A 19353-nucleotide genomic window follows, 5' to 3' on the forward strand; every position below is an offset into this window, starting at 1 on the left:
CCTATATCTGCTTGGATGGCAGACATAGTCTCTCTGGGGTATATTCCCAGTAATGGGATTGCTGGGTCAAATGGTATCTCTATTTGCAATTTTTTGAGAAAGCGCCACACCGCCTTCCACAATGGTTGCACCATCTTACATTCCCACCAACAGTGAATAAGAGTTCCAATTTCTCCACAACCTTGCCAGCATTTGTTGCTTGCTGTTCTGTTTTGCTATTCTTACTGGGGTGAGATGCTATCTCATAGTTGTTTTGATAAAATTAATTTTAATGAAAGTTTAGAGAGACTTAGGGTGTCCAGTAATACATTGTTGCACTTTTCTCCCTGTCCATCCTCTCCCTCCCAATTCACTCTCCTCCTTGAAAAGTAAAATAAAAACTCTTTCATTGTTATGCAATCCCTTCCCCCAAGTCCACTCTACTGTATAGCCTTCATTCTGGACTCCTGTCATGACAATAATACCCAATCATATGTCCCTTTTAAACAGTTCTCTTCCTCATCTGTTTCAATGCAGTATACATTATTCCTGCCCTTCTTTGTTTTCCCTCAGCCCATCTTGGCAGTCCCATTTTACAAGTGTGGCCCTATACAATATTTGTCCTTTTGTTGCTGGCAAAATTGTAAAACTATCTGCAGAAAGCTCAAGCAAGATCCACACCTCACTCCATACACAAAAAACAATTCAAAGTGGATTATGGACCTAGGACTAAAATCAAGGACTATAAACTTCATTAGAGAAAAGCTTGGGAGAACTCTAGAAGTCACAATCTACAACATAAACCATCTTTCAAGCATCCTGGAAAATCTACAATCAGGACAGGATAAAAGAGATGAATGGGACCTTCTAAGAATCAAATCCCTATGCACATCCAAAACCACCTCCAACAGGGTAAAACGGGAAGCCACAGACTGGGAAAAAAATATTTGGTAATGACATGTCAGGGACTCATATCTAGAATTTATAAAATCCTACAACACCACAACAAAATAAAGGTAAATAACCCAGTTGAAAATTGGGCACAGGATAATATTACCTTTTTAAATGAGATAAATAGTACAGAAAAGACTTTGTAAAAGTGATTCCAATGCCAAGTCAGGCTGCCTGTTACTTTAAGTAAAACCTTATTGTACCACAGGCACACTATTTATTATGTATTGACAATGGTTGCTTTTACATTTGAATAGTTACACAGTTAAGGTTTTGCATATGATTGCCAACATTGGGAATATTAACTGTTGTCCTTTTATGGAAAAAGTTTTCTGATCCCTGCAACAATTTCCACATAGCAACATAGTTTGCTGGGGAATTGAATCTCTACCTACCCTGCAGTTCACTAAATACTAATGGCACTGGCTGGCTGGCTTCTTAAGCTTGAGTGGGCATTGATAATATCAAGAGCTGCTAAGACGGGGGGTGGCATCATGGCTGCGAGATGCCAAGTTTAAATTGTTTTCTTAATTCTGTGGTTTGTTTTATTTCTATCCTCTGAACAGATTAAACATTGGCTTTTGATTTCTTTGAGATGTTGAGAGAATTTATTTCCGCCTGTGTTTCTGCGAACAAGTTAGTAGGAAGCATATTGATCGTGGGGTTCACTAATGAGCTTCTTCCCCTGATTTTAGTTGTTTTATAAGAATGGGCAGCCTTTCCCCACACATTGGCCAGTGGGACTGAGAGTTCACATCTCCCATGTTGAGCTCGCAGTGGAAATTTCGGTGACCCAGGAAGTCCTTTCAGGAGCCCACTTCCAGCGTGGTAAAAGTGGCCTTCACTGTGCGCAGAGCTGGGCGTTATGAAATCACAGTGAAGCTTGGTGGATTAAATGTGGCCCACAGTCCTTACTATAAAATTTTTCAACCTGGTAGGTTTTGTTTTTTCTTTCTCTTTAAAAAGAACATCTTTCTAGTAAGACTAGCAAAATTTAACAGAACAGCAAGCAACAAATGCTGGCGAGGTTGTGGAGAGACTGGAACCCTTATTCAGTGTTGGTGGGAGTGTAAAATGGTGCAACCCCTGTGGAAAGCATTGTGGGGCTTTCTCAAAAAGTTGCAAATAAAGATACCATTTGACCCAGCAATTCCACTACTGGGAATATACCCTAAAGAGACCATAAATGACATCCAAGTAGATATATGCATACCCATGTTTATCGCGGCTTTGTTTACAATAGCAAGGAGTTGGAAACAACCTAAATGCCCATCAACAAGCGAATGGGTAGAGAAGCTGTGGTATATTTGCACAATGGAATACTATGCTGCATTGAAAAACAAGAAACTCATGCAATATTATTCAAAATGGGTGACCCTGGAGGACATTATGCTGAGTGAGGTATCTCAGTCACAAAGGGACAAATGCTATATGGTGCCACTGTTGTAGAATGAGGCTGGCATTGGGGTGGGGGTAAGACTGAGAAAAACTGGATGAAATATGTTTACAACATTGAAGTCTATGGGGGAGAGAATAGTCTAAAAGTACTATATTTTAGGGCATTATTTTTATCGTAGGAGTACCCAATGAGGGTTGAAGAGTGGATTATATTTGGGGGTGGGGTTTGGGGATGTACGGGGGGATTGTGTACCAATGAGGGAGTTTTTCTTTTGCTTTTCAAGGAGAGGAGCAAACAGGGGAGGGGGGTGTGTGGGGAGAAGGGTGCAACAATGAATGAATGGAATTCCAAAATCTCTGTAGATGTTCATTGAAATGAAAAATAAACTAAGTTAATAAAAAAAAAGAACATCTTTCTTTTTTTTAAAAAAAGAATTTTTTTTAGTGTGTACCGTCAAATCAGATGTGACTGGTACAGGAGGGCATTGTTCTTCCTTCTCCAGCAGAGCATCTGGTGGATTTGAACTGCACACCTCTGGGATTGTAGTGCAGTTTCTTGCCTCTAGGCCACCAGAGCTCACCTATCTTTCTTTTTTTTTTAAAGAAAATATTTTTATTGATTTTCATACAGTAGTTCATTTACATTGTGTTTATTAAAATTGTTCATATTCACTGTATCCTATATAATTAATCACCATTGATTTATACCTATTATTTCACCGTCTTTTCAAGTCCCATTGATTTTTTTCCGTTCCCTCATCCTCGCACCAGTCCATCCACCAAACTCTGCCATCCTAGTGATTTCCACTCTTCCCCTTTTACCACCTCTTCCCACTTACCTCTTCCCCTTTTGGACATTTGTTCACATCTTACTAGTTATCCTTTTATTTTTATAATAATAGTCTTTTACAGTATGTGTCCTTATGACTGAGTTAGTTCACTCAGCATAATGCTCTCTAAAGTCTTCCATGTTATATATAGTATTTTACAATGTTGTTATTCCTTAACGTTGCACAGTATTCTGTTGTGTGAATATACCACCGTTTCTCAGTCTGTTTATTGATGGATATTTCGTCTGTTTGCGTGTTCTTCTTGCTAATGTGAATAATGTTGCTGTCAACATAGGCATACAAATCTCTGGTGGTGTCTCAGTTCTAATTTCCTTTCCTTGTATTCCTAACAGTGGAAAAGCTGAGTCATATGTGATTTCTGTGTTCAGCTTTTTTGAGGAAACTCTATACTGCCTTCCAGAATGGTTATACAATTAAATGAACATCTTTATTGAGATTTAATTCACATACTGTACCGTTCATTCATTTAAAGCACATGATTTAGTGGTTTTTAATATACATAGAGTTGTATAACTGTCCCCAACATCCCTTTTAGAACAATTTTATCACTTCAAAAAGAAGAGATACCTGTTAGCAGTCACTTCCTATTTCTTCCAAGACTCCACAGCCCTGGACAACCACCAGCTGACTTTCTGTCTCTGTGGACATGCCGTTTCATAGAAATGGAATGGTAACACGTGGCCTTGGACTCTATCTGCTTTTACTTAGCATAAAGTATTCAAAGTGCAAATATGTCGCCGCAAGGAGCCCTGGTGATATAATATGTAATGTGTAGAGTCTGGTAATCGAAGGATGAGTGCTTTCAATCCAGCAGCTGCTCTACTGGGAAGAGCTTGGCAGGGTCCTCCTAAAAGGTTTACAGTCTTGGCAACCTGAAGCGGGGTTATTGTGAGAAGCATTCGACCCTCTGGTGGTGGTCTTGCCTTTTTTCCTCATGTGTTGGAGCATGAATCAATACCTTGCTTCTTTTTATTGCAGAATAATATTGGCTTGGTCTGACTACGGAGATCAAAGATGTTGGTGATCTTTTTGTAAAGATTTACGGCCATTCAGTTCTGTCTCAGATGGTTGCTTTGAGTCAGAATCATGTGACAGTGGGTTCTTATGAATGTATGACATTTTCTGTGTCAGCAAGTGTGAGGATGGACAGGTTAGAACAGGTTTCAGATCTTTTGTTCATAGGGTCTCTATGGGTCGTGCTCGACTCAACAGCACCTAACAGCAGCAGCATATCCATTCGAAAGCTCATGGACATTTGGGCCATTTAAACTTTATGACTGTTTAAATTTTGTGACTGTATGAATAATTGTGGTTGTTAGTATTGTTGTTATGACCCCGTGTACAGCAGTCCCAAACCATGCTCTATCCTGTGTCAATCTTACTGTCTCTTAAACACCTACCCCCATTTCTCCGGTCACTGAACCAGTCCATCTCATGGAGGGTCTTCCTCTCCTACTCTTTCCCTCCACCCTCCCAAGCATGACATCCTTCTTCAAAAACTGGTCCCTCCTTTTAATGTGTACAAAGGATGTCAGATGACGCTTCAGAATCCTTGCCTCCTAGGAGCAGCCTGATCTCACCTCTAGGACGAACCTGTTAGTTCCCTTATGGTATATTCAGTACTCTTCTCCAGCACCATGGCTCAAAGGCATCAATTCTCCAGTCATCCCTAGTCATTGTCCAGCTCTCTGATGCATAGCAAGTAATTGCAAAGACTATGGCCTGCATCAGGTGACCCTTAGATTCCCAGACTGACATTACTCTTCAACGATGAATTATATTCAATGATGTGTTAGAGACAAATTTTTGTGTGGACATAGGGTTTCATGTCTCTAGGAGTGGAATTGCTGGGTCATCATCTGAGTAAGTTCTTAAGGGAGTCAGGGTGCCAGAAGAGATAAGTAGTAATTTCATCTGATATTTGAAACCTTTTAAGTTTCCAGTGCTACCAGTGATTCTTTAACTTTGACTGAAGAATTCCTGCCCAAGCTTTTGTATCTGACTATTGAGGCCTTTTATCTCTACTTTTAGTTTTCTTTCTTTCTAATGTCAGATAACAGATGCTTTGTAGTATAATGTCTTTTAAAAGTATAATGTCTGACCTGTGATTTTGCAGTGTATGTTTTATGTGTTGAGACCCCATTTGCCCTGTGTGCCTTTCCTGGCTTCCTTTTGAGGGTATCATCAGCTACTGGCCTATTTGGTGTCTCTAGAAATGTGAGGCCATCAAACCATAATGAGTGGGGTCTTAAGGAGTTGTGTATATCTTCACTTGAGGACTCTTAACTTTCTTTGCCTCAGTGGAGAAAGGCTTTGGGTAAGGTAACCACCAATCCATCTCTCCTTCCATGTGTCTATTTCTTTGTCTCACTCAGAAATCCTTTCCTCATGAATTATCATCATTCTACCTCCTTGTCACCAATGGAGAACAGTTCATATCCTTGTTGCAAGTTCTTTTAGAATTAAATGTTTTCTTTTGAGATAATTGTAGCATCACATACGATTGTCAGAAATAATATAGAGAGATCCTATGATCTTTTACTCGGTTTGTCCTCTTAGTAACATCTTACAGAGCTGTCAAATGGTATCGTAGCTGTGTATAGGCATTGATACAGTCAAGGTACAACAGCTCCATTAATATAAAGATCCCTCTTGGTGCCTTTTTATTTTTTATTATTTTATTTGAGTGAAAATAAATCATACTAGTTTTTCATGCAATCACCCATCCACATTTTGTTTTATAATGATAAGTGTTGTTGTTATGTGACATCTAGTCTCCTATGATCCTATGTACAACAGCTCTGAACCCTGCTCTATTCTGAACTAGTCTGACTCTTGACACACCTAATTCCATCACCCAGGTATCATGTCAGTCTAGCTCATCTGAAGTCTTCCTCTCCTGTGCTGTCCCTCCACACTTCTGAGCATGATGTCCTTCTCCATGGACTGGTCCCTCCTGGCCAGATGCCCAAGTTATGTGAGATGGAGCTTCAAAATCCTTGCCTCCATGGAGAAACTTGGTTTCACTCTCTCCTAGACAGACCTCTTTGTTTCCCTGTCAGTCCATGGTATGTTCAAGACTCTTCTCCAGCACCATAACTCAAAAGTCATCAATTCTTCTTCTGTCATCCATTGTCATTGTCCAACTCTCCAATGCATAGCAAGTAATTGTAAAGACCATGGCGTGGATCAGGTGTACCTTCATGTCTAGCCTGACCAGCAATACTCTGGGGAGGTCCCTGACAATACACTTCTCCAGTAAAATTTGTCTTCTGATTTCCTGACTGCTTGTGACAAGTGTGTTGATTGTAGAGCTGAGCAAGCTGTAACTATTAACAACCTCAGTCTCTTCTCTATGTATCAGGAAGTTGCCTTTTGGCCCAGAGGTGAGAAACTATGTCTTCTTGATGTTTAGCTTCAATCCATACTGAAGACTATAGTCCTTGACCTTCCGCAATAAACGCTTCAGGTCTTCCTTAGTTTTGGTAAGCAAGAATATATCACCTGCATAGCACAGGTTGTTGAGTCTTCGTCCAATACTAATGCCACAATTTGCCTCATAAAGTCCAGTCTCTCCAGTATACATATTGAAAAGGTATTGAGACAGGATGCATCCCTGACATACTCCTTTCCTAATTTTGAACTATGCAGTGTGTCCGTGTTCTGTTCTGAAGACTGCCTCCTAGTCCAAGAATAGGTTTCACATGAGCACAATCAAGTGTTCTGGGATTCACATTCTTTTCAAGATTAGCCACGATTTGTTGTGATCCACATGGTCAAATGCCATTGCATAGCCAGTGAAGCACTGATAGACATTCTTCTGGTGTCTTTGCTTTCAGCCACGATTCTTATGACATTGGAGATAATATCTCTAGTGCCACAACGTCTTATAAACTCACCTTGTATTTCTGGTAGTACTCTGTCAATGTACTGTTCGGAACTGAGAGACAAACTCCACAGAAGGGAACAGATTAAGTAGAGGTCTACAAAGCCTACTCTGTTGTGAACTTATGGAATACATGGATTGTTCTTACTCATCTTGGAAAACTGAGAACTAAGGCATAAAAGAAAAGAGAGACCTTGAGTGAGGCAACTTAGCACAAGAAGAGAGAAGGAGGAAAAAAATCCAACAAAACAACAACAGACTGCATTTTGCTCCTGGGAACTGAGGAGGATTTAAAAAGTTTAACAATGAGAATGGAGTTCCTGTTTGGACAAAGAAGTCTTATTGCATATTATTTACTTTTTGGGGGTCTTTAGAACCAGGACCTTGATGAGTTTATTCATGGTATTTATGAGTATTTTACCATTTACATTATTATTTAGTCACATGGCTTTAATAAATTTGAAGCTTTAAAAAAAACAAGAAAAAATGTACTGTTCAAGTTGTTTTTGGATCATCTTCAGCAAATTTTGCTCGCATGCTAAATTAATGTAATTATATAATATCTAATCATCCCCTTACTGTACATTGCCTTTGTATTCACCCAGTTTATCTATTATTAATCTTTCCTCTCCTTTCCTTTTTTTAAAAAAATTAATTTTAATGAACATTTACAGAGATTTTGGTTTTCCATTCATTGATTGTTGCAGTTTTCTCCCAGCCCCGCGCCCCCCCACCCCACACCCCCACCCCTCCGCAGTTCACTCTTCTCTTTGAAAAGTAAAAGAAAAATTCCTTCATTGGTATACAATCCCCCTCACTCCCCCCACCCCAGTATACTCCACTCTGCAACCTTCATTTTGAACTCTTATGATAATCATAATACCCTATAATATATTGCTTTTAAACTGTTCTCTCCCTCATCCATTTCAATGCAGTATACATAATTTATTGAGTTTTTCTCATTCTTACCCCAACCTTGATGTCAGTTCCATTCTATAGCAGTGGCACTATGCAGTGTTTGTCCTTTTGTGAACTGAAATACTTCACTCAGCATAATGTCCTCGAGAGTCACCCATTTTGAATAATACTGCATGAGTTCCTTGTTTTTCAATGCAGAATAGTATTCCATTGTGTGAATATACCACAGCTTCTCTATCCATTCATTTGTTGATGGGCACTTAGGTTGCTTCCAACTCCTTGCTATTGTGAACAAAGCTGTGATAAACATGGATGTGCATATATCTGCTTGGATGGCAGTTATGGTCTCTTTAGGGCATCTCCCTCCCTTTTTATCCCTAATAACCATTCTTTTTCTTTTTTTTTTTTAATTTAAAATAAAGTTTTTATTTTATACTGATTTACTTAACAAAGTTCATATACTTTGTTTTTCACACTGGATCTCTCTTCACCCTTCAAATTGTGAGACCTTGTGGTTAACCCATCCGACCTCCCGGCTCTTCCTCACCCCTCTGTGTCCTTCCTTCCCCCCTTGGATCATTATATTCGTTCTACAATAATGGTCTTGTACAATATTTGTCCTTACAGGACTGAGTTAGGTCACGTAACATAATGCCCTCCAGACCCTCCCAAGATAGGGAGTGATTTACAAAATAATTGCTCCTGTGTGCTACGTAGTATTCCATCGTGTGAATGTACCATAATTTCTCAATCTATTCAATTGTATTTGGACATTTGGGCTATTTCCAAGTTCTTGTGATGATGAATAATGTTGCTATGAACATTGGTGTACAAATCTCCATTTGTGCCTCAGATTTCATTTTCTTAGGGTATATTCCAAGCAGTGGAATTAGTTGGGTCATATGGAATTTTTATATTCAGCTTTTTTGTGGAAATGCCAAAACTGGCTTCAAGACTGGTTGTATCATTTTACAGTCCCACCCACAATATATTAGAGTTCCTATTGCCCACATCCTCTCCAACATTTGTTACTTGCTGCCTTGTTAAACTTTTCCATTGCTACTGGAGTGAGATGGTGTCTCATTGTGGTTTTGGTTTGCATCTCTCTTATTGCCAGTGATTTGGAGCATTTCTTCATGTGTCTCTTGACCATTCGAATATCTTCATCTGTGAGTTCTTTCTATGTCCTTTCACCGTTTTGTAATCATCATTTTTTTCTTGGGGAAGCCCATGAGGATTCTGTAAACATTTGATATGAAACCCCTGTCTGAAATGGTATTGTCAAATGTTTTTTCCCCAGTAATTAGGTTTTCTTTTCACTCTCTTGGAAAGTTTTTGATGTGCACAGGAATTTAACCTTTAAAAAGTCCCTTTCATTCATTTTATCCTCTCCAGATTGTTCATTTCTGGCTGTATTTGGCAGTCTCTTTACATCGTAGACTAGGCCATCTAAGCTTGATTCCACCTCATAATCATTCTTGTTGCCTTTTTATTGTTGGTGGTGTTCTTCTGGGCTGTCATGTTGAGTACAGCTCATAGCGAGCCTGTGGACACTGATTGGAATATTGTCCTATCCCATGCCATCCTCACAATCTCTGATGCACTCAAGCCCATTGAATTGTTGATGACTATTTGAACACTTATATGAATATTGTCCTGTCTCAAGACATCCATTGTTGGTGACCCTATGAACACCCATATGCATACTGTCTTATCCATGCCATCCTCACAATCTGATGCATGCAAGCCCATTACAATGTTGGTGACCCTATGAACAGCTACGTGAATCCTGTCCTTTCCTGTGCCATCCTCACAATCTCTGATGCGCTCAAGCCCATTTCATTGTTAGTGTTACTTGCCCTCATGTATGTTCTAACCCACAGCAGCCCTGTACAGCAGAATGTAGCCCTGCCTGATCCTGTGCCATCCTCACAGTCTCTGCTGTGCTCAGTTAAGCCCATTGTTGGAATCACTGTGTCAGGCCATCTTTGTGAAGCTCTTCCTCTTTCCTGACCCACCACTTTTCCAAGCTCGATGTCCTTTACCAAGGACTGGCCTCTCCTGACAATATGCCTGAGGTATGTGAGCTGCAGTCCCACCATCCTGACTTCTTAGGAGCACTCTGGCTGCACGTCTTGCAGGACAGATTTGTTTATTCTTTTGGCAGCCCATGGTGTGTTATATTCTTTGCCAGCATCACAATTCAATGGCATCAGTTCGTCAGTCTTCCTTATTCATTGTCCAGCTTTCACATGCATTTTTTTATAGCCACACCCATTTCCTCTCTGGAGCCTGCCCGTGTCTTAACCCCTGGCAATCCACTAGTATGTTTTCTGTTCTATAATTTTGCCATTTCAAAGATGTCACATATGCTGAGTGATAACTGTAACCTTTTTGAATTGGCTTTTTTCCACTCAGCATAATCTTCGGGGGATTTTCCAGGTTTTTCAGCATGTCAGTACTTGCTTTTTACTGCTGAGTCACCTTCTGTGGTTTGAATGAATTCACCACAGTTTGTTTAGCTCTTCACCCTGTAAAGGCCATCTGGGCTCTTTCCAGTTTTTGGCAGTTAGGAATCAAGCTTTTATAAGCATTAGTGTGCAGGTTTTTGTAGGATGGTTTTCATTGCTTTGAGATTGCCCAAGATTGCTGGGTTGTGTGGTAGCCGTGTGTTTAACATCTTCAACTGCCAAACTGTTTTCCGGAATGACTGTAGTGCTTTGCATTCCCATCAGCATTGTGTGAGTGACCTAGTTTTGCTGCATCCTCACTCCTTCTTCCAAGACAGATTTGTTTATTTCTTTGGCAGTCCGTGGTGTATTTAATATTCTTTTGCCAATACTACAATCAGAGGCATCAGTGAAAAACATACTTTTTATATTTTCCATTCTGGTAGGTATGTATTGATAGTCTGTTTTGGTTTTAATTTGCTTTTCACTAAAGGTTAAGGATACTGAGCACCTTCTCATATGCGTGTTGGCCATCTTGTGTATCCTCCTCTGCAGAAACGTTTCTTCATTCTTTGCTCACTTACTAATCAGAGGGATTGTTGTTGTTGTTGTTGTTAGGTGCTGTTAAGTCGAGTACGACTCATAGCGACCCTATAAACAAAAGATCTGAACCCTGTTTTATCCTGTGTCATCCTCACACTTCCTGACATAGAAGGGCCCATTGCAGCAGTCACCATGTCAGTCCATGTGATTGAAGGTCTTCCCCTCCTTTACTGACCCTGCATCCTTCCCATAATCATATCCCTCACCAAGGAGTATCCCCTCCTAGCAACATGCCCAAAGTATGTGAGGTGAAACCTTTATCATCCTTGCCTCCAAAGAGCACTCCGGGTTCTCAATTCTATTCCATTGATCTGTGTGTCTGTCATTGTACCAGTACCATGCTATCATAACTACCACAGCAGTGTAATAGGATTTGAAATCAGGGAGTGAGATGCCTCCTACTTTTTTCTGTTTTTAAGGAGTGCTTTGTTTATTCGGGGCTTCTTTCCATTCCAAATGAAACTGGAGATTGCCTAATCCATCTCGTTGAAGAATGGGATTGGTATTTGTATTGGGATTGCGTTGAACAATTGCTTTGTTAGTATTGCCATTTTCACAATATTGAGTCTTCCTATCCATGAGCAAGGGATATTCTTCTACTTCTCCAGGTCTAATTTTGTTTCTTGCAGTAATGTTTTATAATTTTCTTTGAACAGATCCTTGGTGCTTCTGATTAGATTTACTGCCAAGTATTTAATCTTGTGATTATCTGTTGTGAAGGGTTTTGTTTTTCTTAGCTCCCTCTCTGTATTCCCTTTGTCACTGAAGAGAAATCCAACTGATTCTTCTATGTTGATCTTGTATCCTGCTACTTTGCTGAATTGGCTGTGTCCAAATGTTCAAAATCCCTAGCTCTAAGAGATGCAAATAAAAACAACTATGAGAAATCAACTCACCCCAGTCAGAATAGCAAAATTTAACAGAGTAGCAAACAACAAGTGCTGGCAAAGTTGCGGAGAAACTCCTGTTGGTGGGAGTGTAAAATGGTGCAACCACTATGGAGTTTATATGGCGCTTTCTCAAAAAGTTGCAAATAGAAATACCATTTGGCCCAGCAATTTTTCTACTGGGAATATACCCTAAAGAAACCATAACTGTCACCAGGCAGATATATGCACACCCATGTTTATTGCGGCTTTGTTTGCAGTAGCAAAGAGCTGGAAACAACCCAAGTGCTTATCAACAAATGAATGGATAGAGAAGCTCTGGTATATTCACACAATGGAATACTACACTGCATTGAAAAACAAGGAAATAATGCAGTATTATTCAAAATGGGTGACCCTGGAAGACATTATGCTGAGTGAAATATCTCAGTCACAAAAGGACAAATACTGCATAATGCCACTGTTGTAGAACGGGACTGACATCAGGGTTGGGGTGAGACTGAGAAAAAATGGATAAGTTTTGTAGACTGCATGAAAACAGTTGAGGGAGAGAACAGTTTAGAAGCAATAGTTGATTGGGTATTGTGGTCCTGATAGAAGTCCAGAATGAAGGGTGCATAGTGGAGTGTACTGGGGGCAGGGGTTGGATTGTATACCAGTGAAAGACTTTTTCTTTTACTTTTTTTTTTTAATTGAGAAAACTTGTTGGGGATACACGGAGGTGAGGGTTGGGAGCAGAAGGGTGACTATGGGCAGGGATGAAAATGCAGTTGCAAGGCTGTACAATTTGGTTGGTGGGGGGAGCAGGTGAAGGAAATGAAAAGAATCCAGTGGGGACCAGAGGATACAGGGCAATGGTAAGCATAGTCCAGTGGTGATTAAACAAACTGTCTTTTTCACTTTCAGGTTTCTCATTTGGGAATTGGGCATAGACTCTCTGGCTTCTTCATGCTGAACAGGGGCATTGATATGAAGGGGGAAAGGGAGCCCACTTTATCACCTTACTGGTGGTCTTGGGTTGAAGCTGCTTGCCTTCTTGTTCTATTAGAAGATATTTTCCTGACATTTACTCCCTCTGGACTGCAAAGTGTTTTCCCAGGTGGGTCCAGTGGGAATGGCTGACTGAACCCTGAGGCTCCATCCTCCTTTGCTTCCTTAACTGGCCCTTATATTTTCTTTTTGTCTCTAGAACTGGGTTCAGGGTTAGGTCTGGAGTAAAACTCAGTGTTAAGGTTACCTATAGAAAAGGGAGCAAATCCAGAGAGAACAAACCTGTGGGTTACAAATAGAAGGGCTTTGAGGGTGTTACTTATGGGTATACTGGGGGAGAGAGTGGAAGAAAGTAGCCTCAATAAAATTCTCTGTATACTCTAGGCAGTTTTTTCTACCCAGGGGTCGGATGGCACAACCTGAGGGCTGAGTAGCTCACCCTGAGGGCCGGCCTGCCCCGCTGGGGGCTGAACAAATGGCTTGCCCCACTGCCTGGGGCCTACCGAACCGCCTGCCCCAAGGGCTGGATGGCAACCCCTGTGGGCCGGGCAACATACCCTAGGGGCTCCCTGGCACACACTCCCACCGAAGTCCCCCCTCCCAAGTCTGGACCCTGTAGACCTGAAGACCATGTGACCAGAGACAGCGTCCCCAATTCTGGTACCGCCAACATTACCCCCCAATAAGTGGTCATACTGTAATTTGAAGTAGGTGTCACTTCCCTCCCCCTTTATAAATGGAGAAGGGGACCTGAGAGTGGTGAACAGACACCCTCCAACCCCAGGTCTAAACAGTTCTTGGCAAAGGCAGATAGCAGATCAGAAGATGCGGTGCATTGAGGATATCTGCCATCTCAGACATGCTGCCACAGTTAAATGTTGTTGTGTCGTAGACAGCTCACAGAGATTCTCATCAATCCATTGTACTGGTAATCTTCCTCTCTGGCCTGCCCAGGGAGACCCCATCCTGCCTCCTTGTCTCTCGTTGCTGCCATGTTGGCTCCAAGAATTCTCCCCAGAACCAGTCTACTTTGCAGCGGTTTGGCGGCTCTGCTGCACTAGCCGAGGGGGTGGGGGAGGGGATCCCTGGGATCCAGTGGTGGGAGCCTAATGGAACCGCAGTGGCGGTGGTACAGCTCGGCTGGGCAGCAGGGGGCTGGGAGCCGCAGGATTCACCCATTCATTCCTCCCTAGGAATCCTTGATCTCCTGATGTTGAGCCTGGATCTCACTGAAGACCAGTCATCAAGTGTTTAACTGTTCAATTATCAATAAACAGAGGTCTGTAGAAGGCCATGGTGGCCCTCTTCCATGTGGTCCGCAGCTCCCACAGCTCGTATGTTGTTGCCGCCGCAGCCATCTTGAAAGATCTTCTTTTACTTTTCAAAGAGAAGAGTGAACTGGGAGGGAGGGGCAGGCAGGAAGAAAAAGGCAATAATGAATGAATGGAAATCCAAAATCTCTGTAAATGTTCATTAAAATTAATAAAATAAAATTTAAAAAAAGGAAAAAAAGAACACTCTGACTGCACCCTCCAAGATTGGAGGTTACTAGGGGTTTTTTAGAAATCAAAAATTAGAGAAATTTTGAATGTTAAGAATTCTTTGTGTGTTCTGTATACTACTCTTATTGAGTATGTGGCTTGTAAATCTTTCCCTCCAGTCTATAACATGTCTTTTTATTCTTTAACAGGTCTTTCACAGCAAAGATTAATTAATGTTGATGAAGTACTACTAATGTTTAAGAACTCTTATATGTCCCTTAGTCTTAGATCTCAGAAGATTTTCTACTTTTTTAAATAAAAGTTTAATGGTTTTACTTTTTATACTTAAAACTGATTCAATTTTAGTTATTTTTTGTATGTAAGGCTTGAGACTTAGGTCAAGGTTCTCGTTCTCTTTTTTTCTTGGCCTGTGGTTTCATGTTGCCCTTGCACTGGTGTAAAAATCATTTGGGCCTGTTTGTGTGACTGCTGTTGTTAGGAACCCTGTCCTATTCTGTGTCATCCTCATGATTTCTCACATGCTTGAACTCATTGCTGCAGCCACTGTGTCCATCAATCAGGTTGAGGATCTTCCTCTCCTTTGCCATTCCTCCACCTTCCAGGTATGTCCCGCTCCAAGTAATAGCCTCCAAGAAACATGCCCAAAGAATGTGAGGCAAGGATTTATCATTTTTGCCGCCAAAGAGCACTCTGGCTGTATCTTCTCCAAAGCATGTGTACTTGTTCATGGAATATTCAAGACTGTGCTCCAGTGCTACCATTCAGAGACAATCATTCTTCTTCTGTCATCCTTATTCATTTTCCAGCTCTCTGATGCATAAGTGAATGAAAAAACCATGACCTGAATCAGGCACACCTTAGTCCTCAAACTAAACTTTGATCCTCAGTAATTTGAGGCGGTCCCTGACTACAGACTTTCCCAGTGCAGTACATCTCCTGATGTCCTGACTCTTGGTACCAAGTGTATTGATTGTAGATCCAATCTTTCAATCTTTTTATTTCTTTTTAATTTTAATATTTTTGTGTGTGTGTGTATTCTAAAATCGTGGTACTAGGGATATTGTAGCTGATGTTAGATGGATCTTAGGTGAAAGCAGGGAATACTGGAAGAATGTATATCTGTGTTTCATTGATTATGCAAAGGCGTTTGACTGTGTGGATCATAACAAACTGTGGCTGACTCTGAGAAGAATGGGAATCCCGGAACACTTAATCGTGCTAATGTGAAACCTATACTTGGACCAAGAGGCAGTTGTCAGAACAGAGTAGGGTAACACTGCATGGTTCAAAATTGGGAAGGGTGTACGCCAGGGATGTGTCCTGTCTCCATACCTTTTCAACCTGTATGCAGAGCAGATTATCCGGGAGGCTGGGCTCTATGAGGAGAATTGTGGCATCAGGATTGGTGGAAGATCTATTAATCTGTGTTACGCAGATGATACAACCCTGCTTGCTGAAACTGAGTAGGACCTCATGCATTTGCTGCAGAGGGTCAAGGACTGCAGCCTTCAGTATGGACTGAGGCTAAATGTCAAGAAGACAAAGATCCTCACCACTGGACCAATTGGTAGCATTAGGATGGTTGGTGAAGAGATTGAGATTGTTCACAGCTTCAGTTTGGTTGGCTCCACAGTCAACACTCTTGGCACCAGCAGCCAGGAAATAAAAAAACGTATTGCCATGGGGAAGTCTGCTGTTAGGGACCTCTCTAAAGTACTCAAGAGCAACGGTGTTTCTCTGGAGACTAAGGTACGCCTGATACAGGCCATGGTCTTTGCAATCACTTGTTATGCATCAGAGAGTTGGACAATGACTAGGGAGGACAGAAGGAGAATTGATGCCTTTGAGCTGTGGTGCTGGAGAAGAGTATTGACTGTACCATGGACTGCCAAGAAAACAAACAAATTCATCCTGGAGAGTGTTAAACCTTGGCTACCCCTTGGAGGCAAGGATTCTGGGGCTTCGTCTGACATACTTTGGGCGTGTTGCAAGGAGAGACAGGTCCTTGGAGAGGGACATCATGCTTGGGAGGGTGGAGGGATGGCACAAGAGGGGAAGACCCTCTATGAGATAGATAGATTCAGTGACTGGCATAATTGGGATGGGTGTGTCAGAGCCAGTGCTATTGGCACAGGATAGAGCAGGGTTTAGGGCTTTTGTACAGAGGGTCGCTAGGAGTTGCAGACGACTCGACGTCACATAACAACAACAACATTCTAAAATCAGATCTGACAGGTACAGGAGGAGATTGCCCTCCTCCACCTGGAGGATTTGAACCCTGTATCTCTGGGATTCCAATGCAGCTTCTTGCCACTAGGCCCCCAGAACTCCCTGACACTTTCAATTTTTTCTCCATCTGTCATGGTGTTGCTTATTGGTCCAGTGGTGACGATTTTTGTTTTCTTAATATTGAGATGCTGTCCATTTTAAAGACTGCAGTCCTTGACTTTCTGCAGCAAGTGCATCAAGTTCTCACTTTAAGCAGGCAAGGTTGTGCCACCTGCATAATGTAGGTTATTGATGAGTCTTCCTCCAATCCAGATGCCAAATTCTTCTTCAGAGGGTTCACCTTCTCAAATTATTTTCTCAGCATACAGATTAAATAGGTATGGAGAAAGGATACAACCTTGACACACACCTTTCCTAATTTTAAACCATGTAGAATTCCCTTGCCAAGATCTATCAGACATCAGCAGTGTTATCGCTGGTGCCATGGCCTCTTCTAAATCCTGCTTGAACTTCTGGCAGTTCCCTATCTGTGTACTGTTCCAGCTGTTTGGTTTTGGGTTTTTTCTGTGTATGTACTGTCAAATCGGATCCGACCGGTACAGGAGGAGATTGCACTTTCTTCTCCAGCAGAACATCTGGTGGATTTGAACTGTGTGTCTTCAGGGTTGCAGCACAGCTTCTTGCCACTTCCAGTTGTTTTTGAAAGATCTTCAGCAGTAGTTTGCTTGCATATCAATGATATTGTTCAATAATTTCCATGTTCAGTTGGGTCACCTTTCTTGCAAATGGGAACAAATATGAACCTCTTTGCCAGACAGTTGTCCTAATTTCCTGGCATAGACTGGTGAGTGCATCTGACTGCATCTGCTAATTGAAACAAGTCAATTAGTATCTCATCAATTCCTGGGGCCTTTTTTTTTATAATATTTTAATATCCAGAAACTTTTTATTCATTCATTCATTCATTCATTTAATGTGTGTGCCGTCAAATTGGATCTGACTGGTACAGGAGGTGATTGTTCCTCCTTCTTCAGCAAAGCATCTGATGGGGATTTGAACCACACACCTCTGGGATTGCAGTGCAGTCTCCCGCCACTAGGCCACCAGAGCTCGCTGGGGCCTTATATTTTGTCATTGCCTTTAATACAACTTTTACTTCCTCCTTCATTACAATTGGCTCTTGTTAGTATGGTACTTCCTGAAATTTTCAGTGTCAGTCAATTCTTTCTGGTACAATGAATGCTGGAATGCAGCCTTCCATATGGATTGCATCTCAGTGTCAAGAAAACAAAGATTTTTATCACTTCACTGATAGGCACCATCATGATGGATGGAGAGGAGATTGAACTCTCAACAGTTTCATCTTACTTGGATCCACAATTAACAATTCCTGGTACTAATAGTCAGGAAATAAGGAGATAATATTGCACTGGAAAAATCTGCAGTTAGGGACCTCCCCAAGTTACTGAGAAGTAATGATGTCAGTTTGAGGACTAAGAAGTGCGTCTGATTCAGGCCATAGTCTTTCTGATTACTTGCTATGCGTCTGAGAGCTGGGCAGTGACTAAAGATGACAGAAAAAGAATTGACGTCTTTGAGCTGTGATGTTGGAGAAGAGCACTGAATATCCCATTGACAGCCAAGAGAACAAATAGCCATGTCTTGGAGAGGGTGGAGTCAGAGTTATCTTTGGAGGGAAGAATGATGAGGCTTCACTTCATATACTTTGGGCATGTTGCCAGGAGATGCTATTCCTTGGAGCGGAACATTATGTTGGGAAGAGTGGAGGGTCAGCAAAGGAGATGAAGACCCTCAGTCACATGCTTAGACATGGTGACTGCTGCACTGGGCTCTTCTGTGTCAGGAAGTATGAGGATGACACAGGATAGAACAGGGTTCAGATCTTTTGTTCATAGGGTCACTATGAGTTGTACTCAATTTGACAGCACCTGACAACAACAACAATAAAGAATTCCCTTGATCTGTCCTCACCATAGCCTCCTGGTCTAGGCATAGGTTGCACATGAGCACAATAATCCCAGTATTTTGGGATTCCCATTCTTCTCAATGTTAGCCATAATTTTGTTCTGACCCACACAGTCAAATGCCTTTTCATAGTTAATCAGGCACAAATTGACATCCTTCTGGTATTCTTCTCTTTCAGCCAGGATCCATCTGACATCAGCAGTGCTACCCCCTTGTGTCGCATCCTCTTCTAAATCCAGCTTAAACATCTGGCCATTTTTGGATGATCTTCAACAGTATGTTGCTTGCACATAATATTAATGATATTGTTCTGTATTTCCCAAATTGTGTTGGAGCTCCTTTCTTTGGAGTCGGAACAAATCTTAATCTCTTTCAGTCAGTTAGCCAGGCAGCAGTTCTGCAAATGTCCTGGCATAGACTGGTGAGCACATCCAGGGCTGTATCTGTCATTTTTAACATATCAGTTGTTTCATGTATGAATAGAAGTTAGAATTGATTCAATAGCAACTGGTTAATTTCTTAATCCTCTTTTCTGTTCTTTTGAGCTATATAAGTCCAGCCCTTTACACAGTCTTGATTACTGTTCTCATATAATACATTTTGAAATCGGATAAAGTGACTCTTTTCCTTCTTTTTAGAAAGCATGCAGTTATTAAACCTGTTTCACCTTTCCATACACATTTTAGATTAATTTTCTCTGTATCTACAAAATTATCTTTCTGG

General features: G+C 41.3%; 1 protein-coding gene across 1 annotated transcript in view; it reads left to right on the top strand.

Annotated features, from left to right (window-relative positions):
* Positions 1–19353, top strand: part of AREL1 (apoptosis resistant E3 ubiquitin protein ligase 1) — a 47483-nt gene that overhangs the window by 2113 nt on the left and 26017 nt on the right. The window contains 2 exon segments of the mRNA XM_006903785.1: positions 1626–1736; positions 1738–1864. Of these exon segments, the coding sequence (XP_006903847.1) occupies positions 1626–1736; positions 1738–1864 (238 nt within the window).

This window comes from Elephantulus edwardii, unplaced genomic scaffold (genome assembly GCF_000299155.1).
Source record: "Elephantulus edwardii isolate Elephantulus edwardi_28Jun2011 unplaced genomic scaffold, EleEdw1.0 scaffold00037, whole genome shotgun sequence".
In the NCBI taxonomy this organism is placed as follows: domain Eukaryota; kingdom Metazoa; phylum Chordata; class Mammalia; order Macroscelidea; family Macroscelididae; genus Elephantulus; species Elephantulus edwardii.